This window comes from Poecilia latipinna, unplaced genomic scaffold, assembly GCF_001443285.1.
Source record: "Poecilia latipinna isolate Pla-1442-1.1 unplaced genomic scaffold, P_latipinna-1.0 Scaffold348, whole genome shotgun sequence".
NCBI classification, from domain to species: domain Eukaryota; kingdom Metazoa; phylum Chordata; class Actinopteri; order Cyprinodontiformes; family Poeciliidae; genus Poecilia; species Poecilia latipinna.
The window spans coordinates 106,794-134,568 of record NW_015112964.1 but is presented as its reverse complement, the minus strand read 5'-3'; the positions used below and the strand labels follow the sequence as shown (position 1 = coordinate 134,568).

The 27,775-nt window shown below is 43.9% G+C and overlaps 3 protein-coding genes and 2 long non-coding RNA genes across 12 annotated transcripts in view; 3 read left to right on the top strand and 2 right to left on the bottom strand.

The window, feature by feature from the left end:
• Positions 1-1,462, top strand: part of sumo1 (small ubiquitin like modifier 1) — a 7,608-nt gene extending 6,146 nt beyond the window's left edge. The window contains exons 3-5 of the mRNA XM_015035765.1: positions 134-211; positions 283-354; positions 543-1,462. Of these exons, the coding sequence (XP_014891251.1) occupies positions 134-211; positions 283-354; positions 543-611 (219 nt within the window). The 3' untranslated portion in view covers positions 612-1,462. The remainder of the gene's footprint in view (positions 1-133; positions 212-282; positions 355-542) is intronic.
• A 15-nt stretch (positions 1,463-1,477) lies between these two features.
• Positions 1,478-16,480, bottom strand: LOC106949496 (protein Shroom2-like). Of its 5 annotated transcripts, none has more exons than XM_015035758.1 (12): positions 15,865-16,480; positions 10,806-10,906; positions 10,431-10,448; positions 10,023-10,145; positions 7,833-9,948; positions 7,551-7,603; positions 5,237-5,536; positions 4,169-4,603; positions 3,468-3,636; positions 3,126-3,398; positions 2,339-2,616; positions 1,478-2,248 (listed from the first exon to the last, which is right to left on the bottom strand). In XM_015035758.1, exons 1-12 carry the CDS (start codon positions 15,916-15,918, stop codon positions 2,212-2,214), a joined length of 3,957 nt encoding a protein of 1,318 aa, XP_014891244.1. In that variant the 5' UTR covers positions 15,919-16,480; the 3' UTR covers positions 1,478-2,211. The 5 variants fall into 5 exon arrangements, with proteins under 5 accessions (XP_014891244.1, XP_014891243.1, XP_014891242.1 ...); XM_015035757.1 differs by having other exon boundaries at positions 7,551-7,606; positions 15,865-16,479; XM_015035756.1 differs by having other exon boundaries at positions 1,478-2,616; positions 7,551-7,606; positions 15,865-16,479.
• On the top strand, positions 4,573-6,400 carry LOC106949500 (uncharacterized). Its single transcript, XR_001425393.1, has 3 exons — positions 4,573-4,664; positions 5,758-5,889; positions 6,069-6,400. It is a non-coding gene; the product is annotated as an uncharacterized LOC106949500 (long non-coding RNA).
• Positions 6,906-27,775, top strand: LOC106949501 (uncharacterized). Its single transcript, XR_001425394.1, has 3 exons — positions 6,906-7,142; positions 22,872-22,877; positions 27,764-27,775. It is a non-coding gene; the product is annotated as an uncharacterized LOC106949501 (long non-coding RNA).
• The window catches only part of vars2 (valyl-tRNA synthetase 2, mitochondrial), a 28,319-nt gene continuing 18,580 nt past the window's right edge, over positions 18,037-27,775 (bottom strand). For all 4 annotated transcript variants that reach the window (XM_015035761.1, XM_015035762.1, XM_015035764.1 and 1 more), the window contains 12 exons: positions 27,180-27,250; positions 26,985-27,110; positions 26,771-26,875; positions 26,393-26,461; positions 26,232-26,310; positions 24,613-24,740; positions 23,482-23,634; positions 21,283-21,531; positions 20,904-21,015; positions 20,543-20,745; positions 18,886-19,035; positions 18,037-18,272 (listed from right to left, as the gene is read on the bottom strand). In XM_015035761.1, coding sequence (XP_014891247.1) covers positions 18,195-18,272; positions 18,886-19,035; positions 20,543-20,745; positions 20,904-21,015; positions 21,283-21,531; positions 23,482-23,634; positions 24,613-24,740; positions 26,232-26,310; positions 26,393-26,461; positions 26,771-26,875; positions 26,985-27,110; positions 27,180-27,250 — 1,523 coding nt within the window. In that variant the 3' untranslated portion in view covers positions 18,037-18,194. The remainder of the gene's footprint in view (positions 18,273-18,885; positions 19,036-20,542; positions 20,746-20,903; positions 21,016-21,282; positions 21,532-23,481; positions 23,635-24,612; positions 24,741-26,231; positions 26,311-26,392; positions 26,462-26,770; positions 26,876-26,984; positions 27,111-27,179; positions 27,251-27,775) is intronic.

Below are 27,775 nucleotides of genomic sequence, written 5' to 3'. Positions count from 1 at the left end.
TAGGGGGTCGCGCAGAAAATGTTTGGAAACCACTGGGGGGGCGCAGAAGAAAAAGTTTGGGAACCACTGCGTTAGCCTCCGAAGCTTCAGCAGATTTCTGTCTCTGAAAAAGCTGCGCTGTTTCTCTGCACAGGACAGCAGCGAAATCCACTTCAAGGTCAAAATGACGACACATCTAAAGAAGCTGAAAGAGTCCTACAGCCAGAGACAGGTATGACCTCTGACCCCTCCTGATCTGTGACCCCTCTTGACCTCTGACCCCTGGTGTTTTCCCGTATGCAGGGCGTCCCAGCGAGCACGTTACGGTTTCTGTTCGAGGGCCAGAGAATCGCAGACAACCAGACTCCCAAAGAGGTAACCAATAACATGGAAAACCCTGGAATAACCTGTAATGACCTGGTCCAGGTTAGTTCAGGTCAGTCTATCCAGGTCCAGGTCTCCCTGTGCTCTGCATATGGTTTGGGTCATTCCAGGTTTTTCCAGGACCTTCCAGGTTTTTCCAGGTCCAACATTAACACAGTCTCTGTCTATGTCCGCTGCAGCTGGGGATGGAAGACGAAGACGTCATCGAGGTTTATCAAGAACAGACCGGTGGACTTTGGACCGATTAAATTTCCAGTTTTCTCCTTTTTGCTGATTTTCTATTTTATTTTGTATGGATGTAATTTTGGTTCCGTTTCAAACCATCTGGATCCGATCGGGCTTCCAGCGCTGGACGTTAGATTTTACTGCTGGTGGTTTCAGGTTCTGGTTTTATCCATGTTTGTTGTTAAATGATGAAAATGTTTTTCTGGCTCTGAAGCAGTCGAACGTTTCTGCTTCTGAAAGGTTTAAAGTCTCCAAACGTCCTTGAAATATTCAAACTGAATAGAATCAGATGAAAACCAAATGCAGATTTTATCATTTTTTTCTGATTTGGATTTTATTGAAGTAAAAATCAGCTGATCAGTTTTCAGGGAAGAAACGGATTTACTCTGACAGAAGCTGAAATGGCTGCAGTTTGCTCGGTGGCCACCAGGGGGAGCTGGTGGTTTTCAGGTGATCAGCAGCAACTTGACCCTTCCCTGGCACAGAGATCTCACTTTGACCGGTTTCTGCGGGTCAAGCTTTCATTGAAATGACTGATTTAAACTCGGATCATGTTTTCACCTTAGCGTTAGCGCACCGGAATGCTACGTCTCCTCAGTTCCAGCTTCTGGAATCAGATTTTCTATTTAAGCTCGTCGTTTTAAACTCTGATGATGGAAATGCTTCCTCTGAGTGAGGATGAAGAGGCTGGCTGTATAAACTGGGAGATGCTTTCTCCACTGCCACTCGCTTCTCCCAGGTGGGGTTAGAAATGGCTCCGCCTCCTTCCAGGCTCATCATCATCATCATCATCAGGGGAACCGTGATGCAGATGGTTTGAAATTTTGGAAATGAGCTGTTTCTCTTTTTTTCAATAAAATATTTAAGAAAAGTCGACTTTACAGTTTTTTTAAACCAGTGTGTTTATTTAGGGGTAAACACAAATGCACACCACACTTTTCAGATTTTTGTCTTAAGAGATTAGGTCATTTGGACCCGACCAGATTTTCACTCTGTGTGAAACCACTCTGTTTGGGGAACTGACGGTCTGATGGGATCCTGCAGCTTAACAGGATAAAGATCACAGGCGCCAGGCCTCTGCTGGCAGATAACCTCAGATTATATTCCCAAGAGGAAACATGTTGAAGCTCCTTCAGTTTGGGATTAGCGTGCAGGAACTTCAGCTTCCCTCCAAAATAAGAGACCTGGGAATGTTGCATGATGTAACCTTTAAAACTGATTTCTCTGTTCATCTTAAATAAAAACGATGATTACACAAAAACTACAATAAGTTACTAGAAAATATGATTTAAATATTAAAATCACCTGGAGATAAATCAGGATTTGGCTTTCAGCAGCAAAACAATCAGCAGCAACACGACGAAGACGTAGAACCGGGCCTACTGGGCCTAGAGGGAAAGGACCGGGACCAGAACCAGGAGCAGGACCTGGTCTCTTCATGTCATACTTCCAGCTTCTGGAGAAATTAAGTCAATCAGTTCCAAAGCAGCATTTCTGTTTTTGTCCAAATTGTTGAAGCTGTACAAAGAAAACATTTGGAGAGTCGGAACTGAGAAACGGAGAAACAGATTTCGTCACGATGAGGTTTTCCCACATTGGGCCTCATGGTCAGGTTTCATGGTTTCAAAGTGCTAGTGGCAGCCGCTCCTCCGGCGGCGGCCTCTGCTCTGGTGGTGGCCTCTGCTCTGGTGGCGGCCTCTGCTCCGGCGGCGGCCTCTGCTCCGGCGGCGGCCTCTGCTCCGGCGGCGGCCTCTGCTCCGGCGGCGGCCTCTGCTCCGGCGGCAGGCTCTCTGTCAGGCACTTGAGCTGCTCCTCGCCCAGCTTGATTTTGTCGTCCAGCTTCCGCTGCTCGATGATGAGCGCAGACTTCATCTTGACGAAGTGGCGGTAGTCGTCCAGGTTCTCGGTGTCCAGGTGAGCCTCCATGATGGCGAACACCAGCCGCTCTCTGCGGTCCAAGTTCTCCTTCAGCTCCTTGGCGTCGTCATGCTGCCTCATCAGCAACTTCCGCTTCTCGGTCAGCGTTCGCTGGAGGAGGAAGGAGACGAGTTAACAATAAGACATTCTGGTAAAGCTTGTTGTAGCTAAAGATAGTGTCAGCTAAAGCTAGCTGCAGCTAAAGTCAGTTGTAGCCAAGGCTTGTAGCAGCTAATGCTAGTTGCAGCTAAAGCTAGTGGCATCTAAAGGTAGTTGTAGCTAAAGTTAGTTGTAGTTGAAGCTAATTGCAACTAAAGCTAGTGGCAGCTAAAGCTAGTGGCAGCTAAGGCTAGTGGCAGCTAAGGCTAGTGGCAGCTAAGGCTAATTGTAGTTAACGCTAGTGGCACCTAAGGCTATTTGCCGCTCAGGCTAATTGCAGCTAAAGCTAGTTGTAGCTAAAGCTAGTGGCAGCTAAGGCTAATTGCACCTCAGGCTAATTGCAGCTAAAGCTAGTGGCAGCTAAGGCTAATTGCAGCTAAACTATTGGCAGCTAAGGCTAATTGCAGCTAAAGCTAGTTGCAGCTAAGGCTAATCAACGCTCGTGACCTCAGCTGTCCCACCTTCTCCTCTGTGGGCGCTCCGTCCTCCAGGCTGTTGAGGGCGTTCTCCACCCGAGCGAGGCGTCCCGACAGCGACAGCAGCAGGCTCACCACCTTGTCCAGGTCGCCCACAAACATGCGGAACCTGTCGATCTGGTTGGGCTGGCAGAGGCGCCGGACGGTGGCGTCCACCTGCCGGCCCAGCGCCTCGTTGTCCTCCACATCTTCCGCCAGGCTCTGCCGCGCCTCCCGCAGCACTGCCAGTTTCCTGGCCAGGCTGGACATCAGCTCTTGCTAAAACCCAATAAATACGGTAAAACAACTTTTCTCGTCCGCTCTGCGGCGTCAGAGAACAGACTTTACCTTTTTACTGGCCAGATCACCGTCCAGCTCGTCCTCGGAGTCCTGCTCGTCCAGCTGCTCCTGCATGTCCTTCATCTTGATGAGCAGCTCAGCTTTGGGAGCCGATGTGTTGTAGTAGGAGGAGCTGGGGACCAGAGAGGCGGAGATAGAAACGTCCTCCTCTTCTCTCCTGAGGAACCACAGGTTGTCATCGTCTAAACTTTACCAGAAATCAAGACGTTCCTTCCCTCCTCTAAGTTCTCACTAAATGACCAAATATCACTGAATTAAGCTCAAAATTACACAAACAGTTTAAAAAAAACACATTTAATTTAGATTTACTACTGCACAGTCATTTCTCAACAGTTCCTGAAATGTAGTTGGTTATTCCAGCTGTTCTCCACCAGAGGGCGGACTAACGCCAAGCTGATGTTAGTTTATGCTGATGTTTTGGGACTAATGGAGAGTGTTAAAGCAGGAGTCCAGTCCTCAACCATCCTGCTACTTCTAGCTGCTCTCTGCTCCAGGAGCGTTCATCCGGCTCTGCACTCGGCTGGTAACGAGCGTTTTACCTGATCCAGGTGTGTCGGAGCAGAGATGTTGGGGACTGGACTTGGCCCTTGGCTTTAAAACAATCACCTCTTGTTTTTCTGAGTTTTAGGAACTCATGTGACTCTAAACGGTTAAAGTGTGATATTTTAGGAATAGCTGGTGGTTTGGACCTGCTGGTGCCGGGCGGCCTGGATCCAGTGGACGGCCTCCTGCGCAGCTGCACCGCCTCCAGGACCGGGTCTGGGGCAAACAGACCCTCCATCAGGTCCATGGTGGTCCTCCTGCTGCTCTGGTCCAGGATGTCCAACAGAGACTTGTTCCTCCCCATGATGTCCCTCGCCAGCTCGTCTCTCTTGGCGTCCTCCTCCAGGGTCCGGGCTCCATCGGGTTCCTGGGCGGGTTCTGGTTCTGGCTCCTGCCGGTTGCAGGTGCTGAACGGAGATGCCGGCTCTGCAGGCAGAGAAGACGGGCTGCTGGACTCGGCGCTATGCGGCAGCTGACCCCGCCGGTCCGCGCCGCCTTCGCTGTGGACGATCTGGACTGGAACCGTTCTCACAGGGCCGCTCGCCTCCATCACTGCTGGGTTCTGCGGTTCTGATTCTGACCTGCCAATAGCAGAAAGCGACAAACCTGAGAGAGAGGCCTGCGGTCTACCTCAATCATCTGGTACCAATAATGTTTTCTTTATTCATTTATCAGGATTTTAGTTCATTTATCACAAAGTCAGTTTTACAGTCCAAAGATATTTATTCTACAGATAAAAACCAAAATTCAGCTGAGAAATAAATGGATTATTGTCAGGAACAGAAATGTGTTTAAACTAGAACCTTATCTGACTGCAGTTATCCCCACTGATAACGTTTTCCTTCCTCTCAACTTTCCTTTACCATGTTGAGATCAATCTGTGAATAAGCTTTTCATGCGATTGTTCAGGGCCAAATACAACATTTCTGTATCAGCAATAAATTATTGCACGAGTTTCACTTTTTAATTCCAATTAAATGAACATAAATGAATTTCTTGATGAGGTTATGGAACAGCTGTGTCTGAAAGTGTGACCAAGTTAAAGGCTTAATGTATTCATGACTTTAATGGCGAATAACGAATGATTTAAAATGTAATGTATTCATGATTTAAACGGTAAATAACTTATAAATTAAAGTTTAATGTTTGTTATTCATGAGTTAAACACCGTCACTTTAAACGACTGAAGCTGCTCTGGGACAGGATCGATGTACCTGAGCTGCGGCTCCTCCTGCGGTTCGACAGGAGCCGACCGAGGTGAAGGAGACTGGGTCCAGTGCGGCGGCAGAGGACCAGTCCGGTCTGGCTGGCCGCAGATGGGGAGTTCCCTGGAGGAGGATGTAGGTTCTGGTCCTAAATGACTGGGCGGCGGCCCGGGCTCAGAGTTTGGACCGATGGTATCGGAGGAGAGGGAGGAGCCGGCCATGTTGGGTTTAGTTCTGTGGTCGGCAGCGCCTGGGAAAACCCCCGCGGTTCTGGGTACAGGGCTGCGGTCCGGCGACCCTGCCGTCTCTCTGCAGGTCAAAATTAAAACCTCATCAGAACCTGGAGGGAAAACGGTCGCATCGTCCTTCCAACAGAAACAGAGGAAATTTAACAAAATGTCTGCAGAGAAAAAACAGAAAAATGGACCCCAACTCGTATCTGAGACTTTTGTCTTGCGGTCCTGATCCAGAGGCGAACTAGTAAACTGAACACTTCACTTTATGGTTAATCTCTTTCTTCACCTTCACAGATTGAACCAACCCATCTTCCATTCCATCCCTCCATCATAAACAGATGAAGATCCTAAACTCCTTCACTTCAGGCTGAGATCCACTCGCAGCCTAGAGGAGGAAATCCTCCTTTTCTGGCCTCAAACCTAGAGGTACGTCTTCAAGATATTAATATCGTGAAAAAGTTTTTGTAACTTGTTGAGAATACAGTTTTGATTATTCTTAGCATTAATACAGTTAATCGTAGGTCATGTGAAAACAGTGGATTGAGCAGGATTAGCTTGAACAGCATCTTAGACGGCTTTAACTGAGGCCTGTTTTGTGTCGTCAGGGAGGAACGAGGCCATAAATCAACTCTGACACAGAGGCAGCGTCTGAAGCGAGCAGGCAGCAGAGGAGACATGTCCAGTTATCTCCACAGGGAGAGAAAACGCTAAAAACTTAAGGAAAAACAAACTAACAACACATAATTATGATCTAATTTGTAGGACATTTTTCTTAGCTATTAACAGCATGATTTGATTAGTTGTAGTTTAATTTGTAGTGTTATATTAACACCACTAGTAGTGTCAAACCCAGGCTAAACTGTAACATCAAACATACAATCAGAACTAGAGTAACATTAATTAGGAAAATGTCTAGAATGAATGTGTTTCGTATTGAAAATGTTCAGCTATACTTTATACGTGTCTTAATTCTTAAATCGCCGCTTTGATCCAAGAGGCTGGAGAAGTTCTGAACCGCTTTGCGGTTCCAGGATTTATGTCAATGTACAAATCACTGCAGAGATCTGTGTGTTTGGATGACTTGCTCAAACTCAAGGTAACTTTTCATTGAACCCTGCAAAACTAGAGGCTTTGTTCCAACTAGGAATTAGGAGTGAGTCCACATTTCAAAGTGGCGTGAGAAAAGCTTGCTGTGAAATGACCTTTGGTCTCCCTTGTCCAGAGAGAAGCGCTGTAGTTCTGAAATTAAACGGGTCTCAGAAGGTCATAAAACGTCCCAACTTAGTCATTTGAAACTGGTTGCAGCTGCACAAGGAGAGAACACGCCTTAATCGCATAAATTAAAAACAAGGAAACACCTTGTAGATAAAACTCTACACCCCAGAGGAACGAATCAGATTTGCTATTGCAGCCGCATGGCAATCTCCAAAAAACCCCACGTTTTTAGCCTTTTTCCTGTCTATTTTCTACTGTTCAACTTTCTCTCAGGTAATGCTGCTTAGTGTGTTTGAAGTGTCTGAGGTTGTGATGTGCTGCGGATGTTTTGGTTAGTTTGATTAAACTCTGAAACTCTGACGTGGAGCGCTGATTGTCATCTGTGTGGCTTTTGTTTTCACGCTCAGCATCACTGAATCCGGGATGACGAGAGAATAAAACGAGCCAGAAGTTTTAATAATTTAGTCTCTTAAACTCCTTTCAGAACGTAAAACTAATCACACATATGGGAAGTCTTTCAAGACTTTGTTGTTTGTAATTTTGATGAGTTTAGCTTTTAAAGAATGAAAACCCAAATTTAATGTCTCAGAAGAATAGAATATTGCATCCGATCCACTGAAAGGATATTCTAGAGATCAGGCGGCTCTCAGTAATTGGTTGGGGCTCCGTTAGCATGAATTACTGCATCAGTGTTAGAGGAGATCAGCCTGGTGGAGTTCAGGGAACACCTTTCTACCGAAACCATCCGTTACTTCTTGTCCTCATTGGGGTTTTGATGAGCAGAGAAAATTGGTGCACAAACCTGAAAAATTGTCTTAAACGTTTTGAAAGCAATTACTTGCAGATTCTGAGCACCAGACAGTAAACCTCACCTGGCGGCCAAATTGCTCCCCTGTGTTTGAGGATCTCTCCAATGAGAGGAAATCTTCTGAAAGAGAAAAGTCATGTTTAGCATTTCAAAGCAGAATGGACCAGATAAAATATCTGAATCAATTCACATCAACCTTCCTCATGACTTTTCACGAACACAGCAGTAGTTTGGTTTCTACATTTGGATACGTCTCTAAAGCTGTGCAGGTCTTCAACATTTGTCTCCTGTCCTGATGAAGGCTGGCATGTTTCTGAAACATCAAACCAAACATAATCTTGCTCACCTGTGTGTAGAAGTCTGCAGAAGGTGAGGATCTGGATCTCTCATGAATGCAAACAGCTTTCTCTTCTGCAGCAGCATCTAGAATGTTGTCCGCTGAGTGGCATCGCCCTTGTGTTTTGGTATCAGGAGGCTTTTTCTGCTTGTTCCAGGTGGCCTGGTACTCAGCGAAGGTACCCAGTCTCTGCTGTTCCAGTAAAACCTGCTTTTCTCCAGGACTCTGCTCGTCTGTGTGTGGCTGAGACTGATCGCTGTCTCCAGAAGGAAAGGTCTCTCCTGACTTGCTTGTGTCATCTTGGCTTGGGTTAAGGTTTGAACCATGACCTGACTCCAGCACAGGCCTGGGGAATGAAGGTTTGGTCTCAAAAAACTTTCTCTGTTGCTCTGAGCTGCTCTGGGGATCTCCATCCACTCCCACTTTGTCTATCTTGTCCGGCTCTGAGAAAGAATGTGTCCTCTTGGCCGGATGGAATCGTCTACGTCCCCTGATTCGCCCATAGGACGCTTTAAGAACCGGTGCCTCTGGACCCAGGGGCTCGAGGTCTCGTCTCTGGAAGGAGGTGGCCTGAAGGACTCTTGCCTGGGCCTCTTTTAAATGGTCCTTGTAGGTATTTGAGGAAGCAGACGCTTCCATGGACTTCCACTCTTCTGCATCATCTTCCTCAACCTCGTACATCAGGGCTGCAGCGCTTCGGCTCTTCTGCAGCTGGGCTCTCTTCTGCTGGATCTCCTTACGAAGGGTGGTGGCATAGCGGTCACTGCGACGACTTGCTTTCCCACTGCTGTTGGTTTCACAGACATCCTGGGTGGAAATCAGTGATGTTGTAGCAGCTGCTGCCTCCCTCTCTGCCAACGTCTGACTCTCTTGAGCCAGGAAGTGGAGAAGAGGAGTTTTCAGATTTGATATTCTGTGATCCTCTTGAGGCATCCACGGGTCTTGGTGTCTTGAAAGACCAACCTTATGATCAATACTCTGATGGCGAGTTTTCATCTCATCACTAGCTCTCTTTGAAGGTTCTTCTGTGCTTTGAAGAGAAGTTTCGTAGTACACACCGTTCCCATCGTGGTCTTGATTTTCACAGTGAGGTATCTGGGACTGAGGTGTAGCGTGTTTGGCCTTAGCGTTTGCCTTTAGGGAGCTGTGGAAACCTGACTCTATACTGTTCATCTGTTGGGATTTTTCCGTTTCTCCTCTCCATCCCCCAGCTTTACTCTGTCTGGCCTTTAACTCGCCAGTCTGCATTGGACGATGACCTGAAGGGCCAAGGTGTCGGCTGTGCCCTCCGCTATCCTGTCCCGTCATGGCTGCTGTGGAGTGCCGAGTGTGTTTTCGACTGAAGGCGTTAGAGGGCAGATCTTGGAGGCTCCGATAGTAGCTCCCAACACTTTGAGTCTTAGTTGGTGGAGCCGTCCTGGTCTGAAGGTAGAAGGGGCTTTCATCACTGCATTGCCTGTGGTGGGCAGGGGACTGGACATAATGCGGCTTGCTGACATCACTGCTGGACAGGGAGAAGAGCTTGTTGGGGTGCAGCTGGTTCTGAAATCGGAGGCAGTTCTGGTTGTTTTCTGTCAGCTTTTCAAAAGAACTGTCTGTTGGACCTTCAGAGTATGGAAACACCTTGGCTGCAGCAAAGCTGTCACTGTACAGAGGTAGTGGCGGAGGCGGAGGGGACTGGGGTTTTTTCTTCTCTGGTACCTGCCACATTGGTCCGACACCGGCTCTGCCTGGAGCGGAAACCCGAGATGCCGGCTGCTCCTCGCCCCGTGGGCCCTGCCAGCCTCCGTTCCCGAGAGCTGGCTGCAGGAATCTGTGTCGTTCATTCTGCTGAGGTCCTTCACTCTGAAGACCCTTAAAGAAAATGTTTTCAGTGCTGGTGCCTTTCCTGCCAGACATGCTGGAATGGAGAACAGGAGGACTGGAGCTGCCGGAGAAGCAGCTGAAGGCCGAGTCTCTTTTAGCTCCGGATCCAGAAAAGGCTTCAGAGCCGTCCATGTACTGAGGCGGAGAAAGACAACCCGGCGGGTACGGAGGGGAAGGACGCTCCAGTCTCTCCATGCTGTCCACTGAGCTAAGCTGATTGCTGTGTTGAGTCTTCTCAGTCTTAGTTGACTCTTTGGACCTTTTGATAAAGAAAACTGCTTGAACAACTCTTGAATCATTAATGGAGGAAAGCAGGAAGCCTACATTTCTTACCTGGCTTCATGTTGTGGCTGCCAGAGCGGCGCTGTGGCGGCCCGGGACCCAGCGGGCTCAGACTCCTCTTCTGTCAGCTTGGAGGAGTGCCAGGAATGGGGCCGGACGCCCGGCTCATGTTTCCTGCAGAGCAGAGCCAAAACGACGCAGAGCGGTTGACATCCAAACTAGCTACAGTTTTCATCAGGAAGATAAACGGCAGGAGTCTGCAGAGTTCAACAGGTCAGCTTTCTGCCACTTCCTCACTTCACTGGTTGCTCCAAGCACCACTTATTATTACTACCATAGTTCAGTTTAATTATAGGAAATAATTATGATTACATAAAAAAAAACTTTCAACCAAATTTATCATTTACACCCTAACAGACACAGAGCAAATGAAACTGAAATGATTTTTACTGAACGCACCCCTTGAAGCGGTTCTTCCTGGAGAGCATGGAGAGGAAAAGGAGCGCACACTTTCATTTGGTTATTTAGTCATGTAATTTTGAATAAAAATGAAACGTAAAGAAAGAGGAAACGGAAAGACAGACTCTACACGATGTGGCTAGACATGGAAACATCTATTATGCCTTAATAATATCATTAAAGATACCATGAAATAGATTTACAGTCCTAAGAAACGCAAAATCACATCACAACCACAATACAACCAATAAACATGTCATAAACATGTAATAAACATGTTATAAATATGTAGTTCTCACAGTGATCACCACTACAGCCAGTCGTTCACATGAACACCAAGCAGACTGGAGCGACTACAGGAAACACCTTCTATACCTCATGGAGCTGCGCAAGATCTTGGAGAGGAAATTTCTGGCCACATGAACCTCGTTTTCTGACGGCATTGTTCGCCGTGACACGACGTCCACCATTTCAGCCTGAAGGCAGAAACGTGGCGATCAATGGGAATGAAGCAGAATCCAGTTTGAAATCAGGAACATGAACTGGATTCACTCCAGTTGAGGCTTTCAGCACAAACAAATCAACTCCTTATCATTTAAACCTAAACTCCTGAGCTAAATACATCAATGATCAGTGAATCATTGTTTTAACCAAAGGAAGCTACTGGATGGTTTCCATGACGACCCGGGCACTCTCCTTTAGGAGTGTTAAATAATCTGTAAACCAGATTATTTCACTTGGCTTTGACATCAATAAAATGATTTTAAATTGAATCCGACTGGCACCAGATAAAGATGTGGAAGTTTCTGAAATGATTCCTTGACCTGTTAGTACTTTGACACAATGAGAGACATAGTGGAGGGCTTTCAAAATAAGAGGGGCGTGGCAGTCATTCACTTAGTTTTTGGTGAAATTGTCTGGTTTTTTAAAAGTTTATCATGGCCTGAGCCGAAACACCTGAGCCAGGTGAAGGTTTACCTGCCCTGGTTTCAACTTTAACTCCGCCAGGCTGCATTCTTCCAACAAAGGAATGCAGCCAGGCGTTTCCCAACTAAACTGAGACATCTGTACTGGCCATCTTCCAGTAGCCTGGGGCCTTTCCAGTCACTGCAGTGTGACACAAGATGTAAAGGCAGCTCTGGCTAAAATATCCAACAGATTGAAAACGGTGCAATGCATCTCTCCTGAGTTCTTATTCATAAAACTTAAATCCCTTCTGCTCCTCTGTGAAGCATAAAGTGAGAGCCGCATCATCCCAGGCCTCCACAAGGAAACCAAACGTGTTTCTGTGAGGAGCAGCGGCTCTGTTAGACCCAGCTCTGCTGGACCCGTCTCTATTGGACCCAGCTCTGCTGGACCCGTCTCTATGGCTCTATTGGACCCAGCTCTGCTGGACCCGGCTCTATTAGACCCAGCTCTGCTGGACCCGGCTCTATTGGACCCATTTCTGTTGGACCCGGCTGTATTGGACCCAGCTCTGCTGGATCCGGCTCATGAAAAGGCAGCAGTTTCCACTGAATTGTGTTTGTCTTCACAATAAAACACTTTCATCTTTCTGAGGCCGATAAAAACTGGAGAAATTAATAAATCCGACTGAGCAGAGAGCAGCTGAAATGCTGCCTTCTGATCAGACCTTCTGATCGTGTCTTCTTAGATGCCGCTATCACTTTGGAGGAAGTTTGGGCTGAAATTAAATCTTTGCCAATCAGAAAACGTCCTGGACCCGACGGGTTTCCATTGGAAGTTTTTAAGTCATTTTGGCCAGAGATTCAACCAATATTCATGTTAATGACATTTTGAGAAATGGCATCCCGCCTTCGTGGCGACACGCCTCCATCAGTTTGCTTTTAGAAGAAGGTAAAAGTCCCCTGGATTGTTCCTCCTTTAGACCTATTAGTTTGCTTAACGTTGATTATAAAATTGTGCCGAAAGCATTAGCCCGGAGATTGGAAAACATCCTCCCTAAAATAATAAACCCAGATTAGGCGGGGTTTATAAAGATGAGATATGGCACAGACAATACACGACGCGTTCTTAATGTTGTTCAGTGCCTTAATACTCACAAAGAGCCAGCAGTAATTGTTTCCCTCGATGCCGAGAAGGCATTGGACTGTGTTGAATAGCCGTTTATTTTTCAGGTGCTACATAAATTCGATCTGGGCCCAAATTTCATCAATCTGATTAAAAGCTTTTATTCAGACCCAACAGCCTCAGTGAACACAAATGGCCTGATGTCTGAGCCCTTCAAGACTCATAGGGGTTGTAGGCAGGTGTTCCCCCTTCACCCTTATTGTTTACATTGTTTATTGAACCTCTGACCGAGATCATCAGGACTAATCCGGATGCATCTGGAATCAATATAGGTGGTAGAAACCATGTGATGTCATTATTCGCAGAGGATATACATTTGAATATGTGCAATCTCTAAGATATTTAGTTTATTATCTGGCTCCGACTCCTCAGGTTATGATGCTATGAAGCTGGTGTGGGAGCATGACCTCGGGCTGACGGTCAACCCAGCAGATTGGGAGGAAATCAGGAATGGGATCTTCCCCAACTGCACCTCGGTTTCTATACATGAGCAGAACTTTAAATTCTTCTACCGAACTTATTATACACCTGTTCGCCTTCGGAGGATGTTTCCTGATGCTTCAGATCTTCATCATAAATGCAAAATAGATAGAGGCGCATTCATTCACTTATTTTGGTCTGCAATTGCATTACATTTTTCTGGAAAGCTGTTCAACTGATGATCCAAGAGAAGTAAATAGTTCTCACTAACTCCGTCCCTCTGTCTTTTTAATTACGCTCCAGACTCTCTACCTAAGGCAGATACTAAACATTTGCTGTTTCTTATTTCTGGCCAAGAAATGTAAACTACTGAGATGGTCAGCACCACAGGCCCCTGCAGTCGATATGTGGATATCACAAATCTCTGCTATTGTCTCAGCTGAAAAACTGACTCGTGATTTTCATCAAAAGTCGAACAGATTCTGGAGGATCTGGAGCCCAATGCAGTCTAACAGAGACTCTGATTTCAACTGGAGATGAGGACTGTCCTCTCCACTCTCTTTGTTATGTACTTATTTATTTTTCTTACATTCAATGTATTACTCATTTGGCTGTCCAACAGTTCGACTACTTTGAACCATGTCTGTCTGTCTGTCTGTGTTTGGCGTATGTAGGCTGTATGTATGTTTTTATGTGGACACTGCTGTGCTCCTTGTTGATTTGGGGAGGGCTGTTTCTGTTTACTTTTGTTGATGTTTACATAAAGTTCTGAAAATTAGCTTATGCTAATCCACAAAGTGGGAATTGGTGTAGCCAGTCTCCTGGGCCACTCAGCAGCAAAACAAGAACAAAACCATTTCAGCCTTGAACATTTGAAAGATCCAGACATTCGTTATCAGTTCGCCGAAAAGTGTCAGATAAGCAAAAGAAAATGGTTAACAGTGGTCAAATACACTCAGCCTTGTCAGCACAGGCTTTGCATTAGCATTAGCATCATGACCTGCAGCAGGTCAGCTAACCTGAGTCATTTAATCACAACACTTGGCCAGCGGGGTAAGAAATGTTGAGAAAAATCGACTGAAACGAGGAAGAATCAACATAATGATGGTTACAGATCAACAAGGTTCACTTTACCAAATGAGAAAAGCTGCTGAGAACGGCCAGAAACTCTAAACCTGAAGAAAAACACATCTGTGTCAAGCAGCAGAGTTCAAGTGACATTCAAACTTACCAACAATCCCAGAATCACTTAAGAGACTGGTCTCACTGGCCTCACTGGTCTCACTGGTCTCACTGGCCCCACAGAAAGCAGGCAGAAGTCTTCCTCCCTCCTCTTCCTCACCACCTTGCTATGTGCAGCAGATTTCCTTCGGGATTATAACGGGGATTTGAGACGAGGGAGGAGTTTCTGTCCTCGCTCTAATCTAGTGTTTGTGCAGCGAAGAGGATCCTGGACAACGTGAATAACGTCAAGTTATGAAAGTAAGAGTTGTGAACTCTTGCCATGGAGTGGGACGACTGAATGTTGTGACTTTAAATGTAATCTGAGATGAAGGAGTGAAGCTTTTAATCAGCCGGTCACATTCCATCGACTTTCTGTTTCCTCAACCTGCAGATTTTGTACTTTAGTTGAACGTCCAGCTCAGTGTGCTTGTCAGCAGAGAAAACACACAGAGGAATGTGTGTGTGTGTGTTTTCTCATCGTCGCCCTGCGGGGGAGCAGAGGTCACATGACTTGTTACTCATCTAGGCTGAAGTTTCTGAACATGAGTGACCTGCCAGCAGGTGGCGCTGTTTCCCTGCAGAGGACAGTGAGGGGAGCAGGGAGGGAGATCGCAACGCTTCAGCAACTTTCTGCTCTAAATTTACGCTCCTCTTCGCTGCTCTTGTTTCACCTTTAAATTGTTAATTTTTACTCGTTTAATCATTTTCTGCATTTGGATCAAAAAGCTTCAGATTTATTTCTTTCATCACCCTGATTGTCAGCAGCCTGTGGGGCGTGGCCCCCCACAGGGGCCCCCCACTACCCCTCCTGCCCCTATTGGCCCCATGGACACAAACACAAAGTGCCTCCATCATCACTGCCAGGCTTATCGGCATTAGCAGCAACAACAGGCGGCCCAGCTGGACCAGAACCTGCAGCAGAACCGGACCCCAACCCATCCTGATGTAGAACTGGACCCCAACCCATCCTAATGTAGAACTGGACCCCAACCCATCCTAATGTAGAACTGGACCCCAACCCATCCTGCAGCAGCAGAACCTTCCCAGCACCACACCTCGCCTCTTCGTGTTCTGGAAACTCAAATTATTGACAGAAAATATTCTGGATAAAATGCTGGAAAGCTTCATAGCTACTTGGCAGCCAATCCAGGAACAGCGTTCGCGTTCCTTGCTGCTGATTGGCTGAATGTGGATGTCAGCCATGATGGGTCCCACTGAGCTTGTTCACATTTTAATGTCATTAATCTGAAGTTAGCCGATGCTAGCTAATGATAGCTGGGCTTCACTGGAAAAATGTTGCTTCCTTCTGAATGTAATGACAAAAAAAAGTTTTTTTAATTTTTTTTATTTTTTACAAATATCAAATTATTTAAAACTTGGTTCATTTGATAGTCCAAATATGGAAATATTAAATAACTTTAGTATCAGGGTTATTAAGTCATGACCCCTTTAAGAGACGTTTTGATGATGTCATGGTTTAGATAAAACTACTTTATTGAGGTTGGCGTTATTAAAACAGATAAAATTAGTTTCAGCTTCAGCCCAGACTTTTAACAGAGTGATGAAGATCCTGTAACCGAGCAACAGGCCCAAACATTAACCCCGAATCGACACGCATCAGGAAACAAGACACATTACACCATCTGAAAGCTGAGCTCTTCTACTTTAGGACCTTTGAGTTTTAAAAAGTTCTGCAAACCTTTTGGTCGCGTTTGATTCCCAGCGCGGAAGAAAACCTGCTGCTCTCCTTCATCTGATGAAGCAGGAAGTACCTGCAGGCTTATCTCGTCTCAGCAAACATGTCCAGAGAGAGGGACAGACAGGAGCGCCTGCTCTGAGCTGATTGGCCGGTCCCACCAGGCCGGCCGGGCCGAACCACTGCTGCTGCCGGGGGCTCCGACAGAAACCCGGCCGCTCTGCTCTGGTCTCTGTTTGTTCTCTGACCCGCCCACATCCACCGCTTCCACAGCAACAGGTTGCTGCAACTCCTGTCCCTCTGCAGCTTTGAAGCCTGTAATTGGATTCAGGCTGTAAGACTGGAGCGGATCTGTGTGTGTAGCTCTATGTTGCACGGGACGGCAGAGCAGCGTGGCGTGAAGAGGCTCTTAGGAAGCAGTTAAAGATTATTCTTATCGACAAGCCTCGGGATCACTGCGACGAAAGCCGAACTGAGACGCACAAAACTGATTTTCACGAGAGAAAAAAGCAGCAGGACGTCAGAAACCAGCTGCAGTTCGACTGGAAGAACCAAACCGACCAATTAAAGACCCGACCAATTAACAAACCAATAGAAATCAGTCGTTTTTAAATGTCAGGTCTGGTAGTTTTCATGATCTTCACACATTTTGCATCAAATAACTTTGGTGTATTTTACTAACATCCCAGTATTTACTGGAATAAATAAAATTTTTACGCTCCAGACAAACGGAGCATAAAAATTTCTAAGTGGAAGAAAATCTCTCGTTTATTTTTACCAATAAACGTCCTGAAACGTGGCATGTATTCATACTTATCAAACCTCACTGCTTCAAAGATTCAGAGACTCTCATCATGTTCAATCTTTTCCCCCACAGATTATTAGTTGGATTTTGGTTTGAGCTTTGACTAGGCCGTTTTGAGGCTCCTTTTGCACAGCGCAGTGTGACGTTTAGTTTCCCATTATAGTTCATCCCAGCTGCAGAGAATGGGATCATCACATCAGCAAACACAACCTGCAGATGTTTTACTCTGTTGATTAATAAGTGATCAATAACTGTCGGCCACACAGTTGGAAAAAATCCAAACTTTTCCTTGGAAATGATGGAACTGGGAGAAACGATGGGTTTGAGTTTGAAAGTTTCCCTGAAGACGTTCTGAGTCGGTTTTCTGTCGTCTGAATTAAAGCTGCTGCTCTGCTTTATTAATCCCAAAGGGAAATAAAATAATACAAATGTCAAATGGGAGTATGGACACTTGTTAAAAATGTGGAAAACCATTTTTCTACAGAAATGTGCAAGTACTTGGAAATAAACAAAACAGAGTTCTCTTGATCAATCAGGTAGTTTTTTTTAATTCAAATTATTTTCTTTACCACATGGACATGAACAAATTGGAAACACTGAGTGTGAAAGACCAGAACAGGGCAAATTTATGGCATGTTGTCTTAAATTAGCTATATAACGATCAAGAGTGAAGAAATTGTTTTCTTTTGCAAGGGGTTTAACTTTATGCGCACCCTGTCAGTACAGGATATCTCCTAATTTTCAGTGCTTGAAATCAACAAGTGCAAATTCAAAATGATCCTTCTGCATGTCTATGCCTGCTTAGCCACAAGAATTAGCTTCAACTTTGACTGGTTTTTTTTAACTGCAGCTGCTTTAATTTTCTTGCACATTCATGTACAATGAACTTTAAATGTTGCTATGGGAAAACTAAACATAGATGGACATAAGGTAGCATGTAAGAGAGGCTGCTCAGATTTGTTCTTAGAGCCTCATAAGTAAAACACGGATTAATAGTGTTTGGAAAAGAGATGAGACATTTTGTTCAAAGTCATCCAGTGAAATGAAGTTTTGAGCCAAAATGTTGATCAGAACTATAGAGTGCTGAAACTTCCTTCACTCTGGGGGATACCTACTGGCAGAGTATGATTGAAGCAGGAATGACTGATAGCTTGATTTGACAAATACCTGAGAAGCTGAATAAAAAAGGATCCAGCATCCAGCAGCCATTGCACCTTTTGGGATTGATGCTGCGTGTTGATTCGACCAGCCTTGAGCTTCTTCGTTACAGAGTGTAGTTGATTGTATTTCCTCCACCACTTTCTGGAGTGTATAAATGGAGCCACTATATACAGAATCCATCACCCTGATGACGAGAGAACACAACGAGCCAGAAGTTTTCATAATTTATTCTCTTAACAAAACCCATAATTTTCTTGGTGTATTTTACAGTACTGAAAGGCAAGATGCTTTAGACATCTTTGACTCAAGCAGCGGTATCAACAAATAGACAAGCTCTGATGTCTCCAAGGACGTCCTTCAGCTGTAGTTATCCCTTTGACTGCGTCTCCTGAAGAACTTTTATCCGATCTTCAATGGTCTTTAATTCCTGCTGCAAAACTGAAACCTGAACAGACAAGGTGATAGAATATACATAAAATGAACTGTTACCACAATCACAACTCAAGTACAGACATGCTCACACGATAGAAAACAAATAGTTTTAATGTTTAGGGTTTTAGATGCCAAGAAAATGACAAAACACCCGGGGCCTCAAACGTTGTGCACACACAAAAAATGTGTGGCGCAAAGTTGTACCCACAACTCGACTGGTTTTAGATCTAGAATCAATTAAAAATGAACGGAACGCGACAGTAAATGTTCAGGAACTGATTGGCTTCTTCTTGAAAATGTGAGGCGGCCATGCAAAACTTTTCTGTGGACAATAAACTACGAAGCACCAGAACCCGCCTAAGTACACTGAACGCTGACTCCATTCACTGTTATTTGGCATTAGTATCATCAAAACCAATGTTTTTAAAATAATTTTAATCTTTAGCTATTCAAACTTAGAAGATGCTAAGAAACTAATATCTTAACCAATAAATGCACAACAATTTAATTCTAACATCTTACATTTTATTTGTCAAATTTTCCTGTTCTGTAGAATTAGGCAAATCTTATTAAGACCGTAAGAAAATAAAATAACCCAATTTAGACAAAGTGGATTTTTTGCTCACCTTATTCTCCATCCGTTGTCTGATATCTGCTGGAGTTTTGGTTGGATTGTTGGAAGACTGAAGTTTGCAAAGACTTTTTTCCAGCTTTGGAAGAAGCGTATCTTTCCGCTGAGAGAGATGCCGGATCAGTTGCTCAATGTCAACTGCACTCTAAAAAAATAAAAATAAAAACAATCAATCAGAGAATCTCTGTAGACATATGGTAACACAGAGGGGTGGGCATATATTCATATTGTCATTTATTGTGATAATGTTTTTATCACAATATCAATTTTGATTTATCGTTGTCACAATAAATTCTAGGCTACAAAGCGGTGCAGCTGTTAGCGCCATTGCCTTGCAGCAAGAAGGTCCTGCCTTCTCCCTGTGCAGGCGTGGGTTCTTTCCAGGTCTTCCAGGTTCCTCTCACAGTCCAAACACATGACTGGCAGGTTGATTGATCTCTCTAAATCAATCAACCTGACTGATTGATTTAGTCAATCAGTCACACCCACACGTAAATCATGCATTTACATGTGGGTGTGTAAATGCATGATTGGTTGTCCTGAAATGGACTGGTGACCTGTCCAGGGTGACCCTGCCTCTCGCCCGCTAGAGAAAAGCACCATCCTTCACTTCACCCATTGTCAATAAGGTTGTTATGGATGGATGAATGGACAAGAAAGTCCAACTAGAAAACTTCCTAAGAAATTCAAAAGGGGCCTGCCAAAGTGTGCCCATCTGTTGGAACCCAGCATTGTGATCTGACATGAATCAGCGAAACAGATGCTGAAAATGAGTAACAATGCTAAGATAAACCAAAATGTAGTCATTGTAAAGACGCTGTTGCAGTAACCGATGCGACGAAAGATAAAACATGGATGAGTTTCTGTAGATCTCACTGAGACATTAGTCCTCTAATCCTGGAGATGTTCTTCAGATGACAGAAGCCCGACTTTGGAACTGTCTTTATGTGGCTCTGAAGGTTCAGGTCAGAGTTCATCACTACACTCAGATTTCAGGCTTGACTGCTGGTTTTAGATCTAGAATCAATGAAGTTGTGCACTGACTCTAGATGGTTCCTCTTTAGATCCAAGGATGATAACTTCAGTTTTGCTTTTGTTCAGCTGGAGAAAGTTTTGGCAAATCCACACATGTTTCTGTTCTAAGCATCTGTTCAGTGATTAACTGGGTTTGGAGTCACCTGGTGACATCATGATGTAGATCTAATGTAATGTTTGCATCATCTGCATAGTTATGGAAGCTAATCCTATCTCCTGTTCTACCTTAGCTAGTGGGAGCATAGATATTAAATAAGAGGAGTCCTAAGAAAGAACCTTTGGGTACCCCGCATGTGACTTCTGTCTGCTTTGATGAGAAGTTTCCTACAAAGAAATCTCTGTTCTTTATGTAAGATTCAAAATCTAATATGTCATGGACAACAGTGTCAAAAGCTGCACTGAGGTCCAACAGAACCAGCACTGTGGCTCTACAACAGTCTGTTTATATGGATGTCACTGAAGACTTTGACTAGGCAGAGTTCAACACCCAAGATAAATAAACAAAATAGCAGCTCAACCATGCAAAAAGCTGTTTGGTCATTACAAAGAGCTTGATTGCTGTAGCTTTAATAAAGTTTATATAACATAAGATACATCAGGATGAATATGATACACACTTGGATGTGAAGGTGTAGCTGACATGTGTGGTCCACCACACCAACGAGGCATCCTGCAGGTGGAGCAGTGGAGTGGACGGAGGGAAGGTGGCCATCTTGATCTGGACAGTAGATCTGGAGGCTTGAGATTTGACTTAAAGTCCAAACAGCTGAGCCAAAGCGAAGAAGTGTCTGGGCCTGGCTTGGTGAACACACGGCCCACACTGAAACCATGTACAAGCAACATGCAGATATATTAGCTACTGAATTTTACCCTTCTTCAGGAAGGGCTTGAATTAAAACATACCAAGGTTTACATGTACAAGTGCAAGCAATCAACCAGACATGTCAATGTTACATGATTATTAATCTGTTGACTTACTGACAGGTCTTTCTTTAACTAGGCCACACTGGGCTCGCAGAAAACGTGCCACTCGGACAACATTCTGAACCAGCAGGAAATCTTTCTCCTCCTCAGGAAAATACCAGTGAGCCTGGAGAAGTTAAATAAGAAAACAGTTGAACTACATATTTACATGCATGCACTGTAGAAAAAGATGTTTTGTCTCACTGCATAACATTAGATCAGATTAAACCTTATTATTGCTTGCTAAATGCCAAAGCACTGACTTAAACTGTTCCATATCACTGCATCCTCCCAGGCTGCAGAGATAAACTCTGTTGCAACCATAAATATATTATGTGAACCATGTAAAATCTAAGTATTGATTTTGAGGCAAGAAAAATAATCAAAGTTTTACCAGCTGAGTGGATCGGGGGTAGGGCTGCAAACACAAGCTGGTTTGGGCCGTGGCTCCGGGTCTGAATGGTTGTAGTCTCTGCCACAACTCTTCGGTGATGAAGGGCATGAAGGGGGAGAACAGAGCCAGAGACAAAGACACACAGTGATAGAGAACCGTTCTGGCCTCCTGCTTCGTGTTGCTGCTGTGGTCTTTGTCTGTCAGGACCTCAACTCCCTCATTCTGCTTCAGCACCGGCTTTACGGATTCCTTCAGGACAGAAACGCAGAAACGACAAAGGTTACATTGTCATTCTGAAACATGTTTGCTGTACCACTTTTAGGGAAAGCAAGATGTCTCAGCATTCTTCACCAACAACCATGACAATATTAGTTATCAATCTGGGTTTTTCAAGCTAAGCACACACATCTGTAACTGGTCGATATTACTCTGTTTGGACACAGAAGCAGAGTGGTTACACTCCTCAGCCTCCTTGGTAAGGTCTACTCAGGTTCCAGCGGATAGTCGAACCTCAGATTCAGGAAGAGCAGTGTGGGTTTTGTCCTGGAACGCTGGACCAGCTCTACACCCTCAGCAGGGTCCTGGAGGGTTCTGGGAGTTCGTCTAACTGGTCTACACGAGTTTTGTGGACTTGGAGAAGGTACTTGACCGTGTCCCTCAGGGAGCCCTGGGGAGGGTCTGGGAGTACGGAGTACCGGGCCCTTTGATATGAGCCGTTAGGTTTCTGTACGACTGGTGTCAGAGTCTGGTCCACGTTTCCGGTGTTCTGTTGATCTGTGCTACCCGTAAATCCGTCCCACCTTGTGGTAATACACATCGATGCTACGTCACATACTGCTTACTCAGCAGATTTCTTATAAATACGTCCTACCTGTGGAAGTTTCGCTTCATGTGTTTTATTTCATCGCAGATTACGGTAAGCTTTATTTAATCTATTTTATACCTGGCTTTCATGAAGCTGCTGTGTTACTTCATGTTTTTAGTTTACATGACAGGCAGCTTGTAAATATAATGGCTTTAGTTTGCCGTCTGTAATGTCTGTAAACAAGTCATTGTTTGGCGGTTAATCAGGAAAAAATACGTTGTTTTGTGGGCTGTTTTGTCCCTTACACATTTTGTTATTATTAAACTTTGCTAAATAGATGTTGGTAGTGATGTGGGACTAAAGCTGTGTAATATTAATCATATCCTATCATTTCAGGAGCACAGTGACCTGCGCAGCTCGGTAAACACATTGTGGATCTGATAACAGACATACATCGTCTTAATGCGCAAAAAAGAGTTGTGGTGATCTGTATTAGTCTTTAATTCCAATAAAAACCTGTTTTCCCGTCTGATACTGTTTTACTCTTACCAACGCCTCTGTATTTAAAATATTTTTAACAGGTAGGATATTCTAGTAAAAGAATTAGTGATTATTACATCTATAGCTTTTCATTTTAAACGGGTAGGATATTCAGATAAAGGAAGTGATCTCCTTGTGGTTTCCTCATGTATATAAATTGTTCCAATGTTAAACTAAGCATAACTTCAGCTTCCACTCAAACAATGTTATCCAATGTATTTAACATTAACACAACCTGCTGCAGTTTTCTGTTTCTAAACATGACGGCAGCAGGTTTAGACGGGTAGCACCGACAGACTTAGCTATCAATCCGTGCTACGGTAGGAAAATCTGACGAGGTAGCACTGATAGTCAGACCACCGCAGTAAGTTGGGCTCATTTCTGGTGAGAGTTCGACTGCCACCGATTCTGCTCATTACTTTTATGGACAGAATTTGTAGGTGCAGCCAACGTGTGGAGGGGATCCGTTCTGGTCGTGATCTACAGCTTTCAGTGGAGAAGTTCGCAGTCGAGCGTGAAGCAGCTGGGATGGGGATCAGTGCCTCCAAATCTGAGAGCCTTCTCCGGGTCGGGGAGGATGCCCTTCCCCAAGTGGAGGGAGGAATGAATGAATGAATGAATGAATGAATCAATGAATGAACAGGTGGGTGGGTGGAAACAGAAGCTGAAATCTACCAAGATTGAATATGAAACGTATAAATATGCCTTCATTAGCCACACCCTGTATTTAGCTTAGCAAAGCTCAAACAACAGGGTAGATTGTACCTCACATAGTTACAGTCATTTCCATTCACCCGTTTCTGATCGTCACAATAAGACAGACCTGTTCTCCCGTATGAAAATCGGCTCCTTACCAGGTAAACATCACACAAGTTGTACAGCCAGAAGGAGAAGAGAGCAGATGTGACATTATGCAGCTCATAAGCTTCAAACGCCTGCTCACACTGCACAACTGTGCTGTAGAGTCTGGAACAGATCCACCGCTCCATGCTGTTCAGAGGAGTTGTCTAAAAGAAGGAAAAGGAGAAACACTCTGAAGGCAATGTTAGCACAAAGGTTATTATCAGCTCCATCTCGCTCCCAGTTGACTTTTATCCATTCAGTGTCCATCAATGGAATGGATAGACACAGGCAAGATGGAGGAATGAGAATTAGAAGGTAACGAGGAATTACAAAAGTATCAATGAGCAAAATCCAGCACATCCACTTCACACACAAGAGAGAGAAAATATGTGCATGAGATCTGATCGTCTAGTTTGAATTCACCAGTACATCAGTGGCTGAACGTTTTAGAGGCCATTTTCAGAAATGCTGCGTCTTTTTGAAACTTTTCCTCATTTCTATTACCTAGCATAAGAGGTTTTATGTAAAACAGAACAGATCATATTCTCTCTTGCCTCTCAGATAAAAGTTATCAGAGTTTCTTCCCCCACCTCCTCTCGCTCCTCTTCGGCCTGTGAATCCCCCTGTGCTGCTGAGAGATGTTCTCAAAATATATGCTGAACATGCTTGATAACTGTTACAGTAACCATTAAAATAACACATCTAAGACTAAATTCAATCTCAAATTGTAGGTTCTCTCTAAAACTGCTGAACAGTTGAAAGCATCGTCTTAAAATGTCTCCATTTACTCAGTGTGTTGAAGAAAAGTCTCAAATGCATTTTAAATTTACATATTTCCATTTTAGAAACCAAAAAATATTTAAAAGCCTGAAAACACACAGCAGTCTCTTTCTTTCTTAGTCTTTTGCCAATGAAAACCCTTTTGCTTGGTAAACAAAGTATTGATCAACAGATTACCACATCGGGAACGGAGCTTTTATAGTACAAATGATAGACACTTCCATTGATAGTTGAGACAAATTGCTGTTGCTCTGGTCAATATAATTTTTTAACATGTTCAGCAACCAAACACAAGGGGGAGGAAAACAGGAACAATGACTGACATTAGGTGACATAAACACAAAGTTTAGAAATCACCGTACCTCTTCAAGTGTTCCCACAGGTGTGTTTTCACCAACAACTCCCAGCGTGAATCTCAGGGTCTGCCACATCTTATTACAGAAGTTTCTGAAGAGAATAACTTGAGATACGGACAAACTAATGGGTCCACCTAATGAAGAAACAGACACATATATTTATTAGTCATTAAGGAAGCACAAACTTTATATTGTGTATGTCTTAACTCCTCGTGACATTAAAGTCGTTTCATGCAAATGGACATTTGTGCACCAAGTTGTCCTTACACAAAGATGAATACAGTTTCATCTACGATAAACAGTTCTGAAAAACAAAACAAGAAACAATATTTTGTACAAAAAGAAACTACAACAATTTTTAATGCAGGTTTGCATAAAGGTAAGCAATATAGTGTACATTAAATCATAGTTTCAAAATGTAAAGGCATCCAAAAGAATGAAAATGAACAATGGGAAACATTTTAAAGAAAACTGTTCCAAAATTTCCAAATTAGAGACACACAGGTGGCCAGAAAAAGTCTTTTTAAAACAACATGGAGTCACGTTGTGTCTTTGAACCAACCACAACTGAAATTAAGAAAGCTGCATCAGCAAAATGAAATCCAGACGGCATTGTGTGCCAAAGCCAATCAGTGTGGAGTTATGAGCAAATGTAGGATTAACAGACTTTTCATTTACACATGAGGATTTTCTGGCTGCATGCTCAGACTTATACATTTTATCTGGGGATAAGAATTTCCCACATGTGCTGTTGTGCTCTCTTCAGCCATTTCTTACAGAGAAGATGGTTGTGAACAAGTGACAGGGAGGCTTTGAAAAGAAAATCTGCAGATGATTTCATAACTTAAAATGACTGTGTTTGTATGACCCTTAACCATTTGGATTAGTTGTTGTGATGCGTGCTGTTTGAACACACAGCAAAACAATGTCAACAATGAGCAATTGTTGCTCATTGTTGCAATCTTTGAGCAATTGCTCAAAGACTGTCTGTACCCTGTGTCTGTACGCATGCATGTGCTTGCTTGTCACTTGAAATTGCAAAATGTTGCAATGGTGAGAAGAGAAGAAACACCATAGCAGCCAGGAGCCGAGAGCCTCGGCTCATTTGTTCTGGACAATGACAAAACATATTAAAACACTAAATTTTAGTAAAAGTCAATCTCTTGTGACCCATTTGAAGTTTGAAAGGTGTGTACTTAAGAAACATTCTTTTCACAAAACCTCTAAATGAACAAGTGAATAAATAACAGGCTTGATAGCTGCTATTTCATGAATGAAAGTAGTGAAATAAGTGGAGTATCCTTTTAGAGACAGATAGGGGATGGGAACTGAAAGAGTGTATTGACGTGCACATCGAGTGTCTCTGAGCTTTCAAGGACATGACTTCTTAGGACTGAGGCTATGCTGCTATATTTTATGATCCTCTTTGGATAAAGAGTCCAACAAGAGTCAAAATACATCACTTCACCTGAAGAGATTCATCACCTGTCTGTCAGCCAATGAAAGTACTGACTAAGGTTTTCACTATTTCCTTAAAACGTGGCTTTATCTCTCTAGTCAAAACAGCTTTTTATTTCTGTAACACTACCTCAATTGTGACTCTAGACAAGAGATGAGCAGCTTACCCTGCATGTTGTGGGAGCAAAGGGCAAACCTCAGAGCATCTGTCCCACACTGGGGTATCCCATTAGGATAGTCTGAACTCTGTAGGAAGCAGAAAGATCTGACAAGTAAGAAAAAGCAATGACTGCACGCAGCCAGGCAAACAGACTGAAGAGTATCGGACCTGAGCTTTCAGAGCGACTAGTTGCTCCTTTGGATCGAGGTTTCCTTCCTTCACTTTCTCCTGAAGTCTCTATAAGAACAAAAACAAAACAAGATGAGTTTTACTTTACAACATCTTAAGAGAAATGGTAAAGAATAACCTCAATATACAATCACTGTTATCATATCATGTTATCATTACATAGTAATTTATATTCACTCAAGTGGAAAAGAAAACGCAGTCCTAGAAGTGCATAAAATTGCTGTTTGTGGCTAATTTTTATAGAAAATATTATATTTCCTTCCTTCAGCATAGTCACACATTTCTGAAGGTATATAGGAAAAAACACAAGAGTAATATTAACAGCAACGTGTGTCTAGAGTCAGGAATGTGTCTCACCTGGAGACTGGCTCCATGCATTACATCTAATGGGTCAATGACATTTCCAAGAGATTTACTCATCTTCCTGCCATATTTATCTCGTACCAGGGAGTGAAACAGAACCTGAAAGACAGGACAGAAAGAAAAAATAAATGAATTAGTCGATTCACCTCATCCATCACAGTTAATACTAGGTTTGCTTTGAGCAACTCAGTATTCTTGCGAAACCAACCTGTTTAAATGGCAGCTGTCCAGTCAGTTCAGATCCCAACATCACCATCCTAGCAACCCAAAAGAAGATGAGGTCACTGCCAGTCTCCAGAAGAGAGTTGGGGTAGAAGCGCTGGAGGTCAGGGGTCTGGTAACAAGTGGGATTTCCATGAGAGATCTGAGCTTTCAGGAGTGTAGGTGTAATTCTGTTAAGTACCTTTTCTGGCCAGCCAAGCATGGTGAAAGGAAACAGTGCTGAGGAGAACCACGTATCCAGAACATCTGGGTCTGATTCAGAGATTAATCCCATAGTGAGAACAGTAAGGATTAAGAAAACAGCAGCATGCTTTTCATCAAGCTGTTAAACTTCACTTAATGTAGCAGTCCAATACAGAGTCCCAGTTGACGGCGTTTTAACTAAAGTCCTAAGGGTTAGAAAAGGGGTTTTAATGTTTTTCTTTTATTGTTTATTCAGTGTTACATGACTCAGTGTTTTAGTTTTTAATGATGTAAAGCACTTTGAAATGCCTTGCTGCTGAAATGTGCTGTACAAATATTTTTCTTTTGATTTGATGTGTTGTGCTTGTTAACAAGCAGCGACATTTTTCTATCCCCCCAATAGCCTGTGTTGTGTGACACAAGAAGTGTTGGCCTAACGTTGCCGTCTGTCCTATGGGGCTACAAGTGAAGGGCGCCCAGCAATAGACCCCCTCCCAGCCTATTGCTGGGTGAAACCATTCCATTGTCTGTTGCTTTTACAATGGAAACAGACAAAACGGGGCGGAGCGCCGAATTCAGTAGAAACAGGGAATA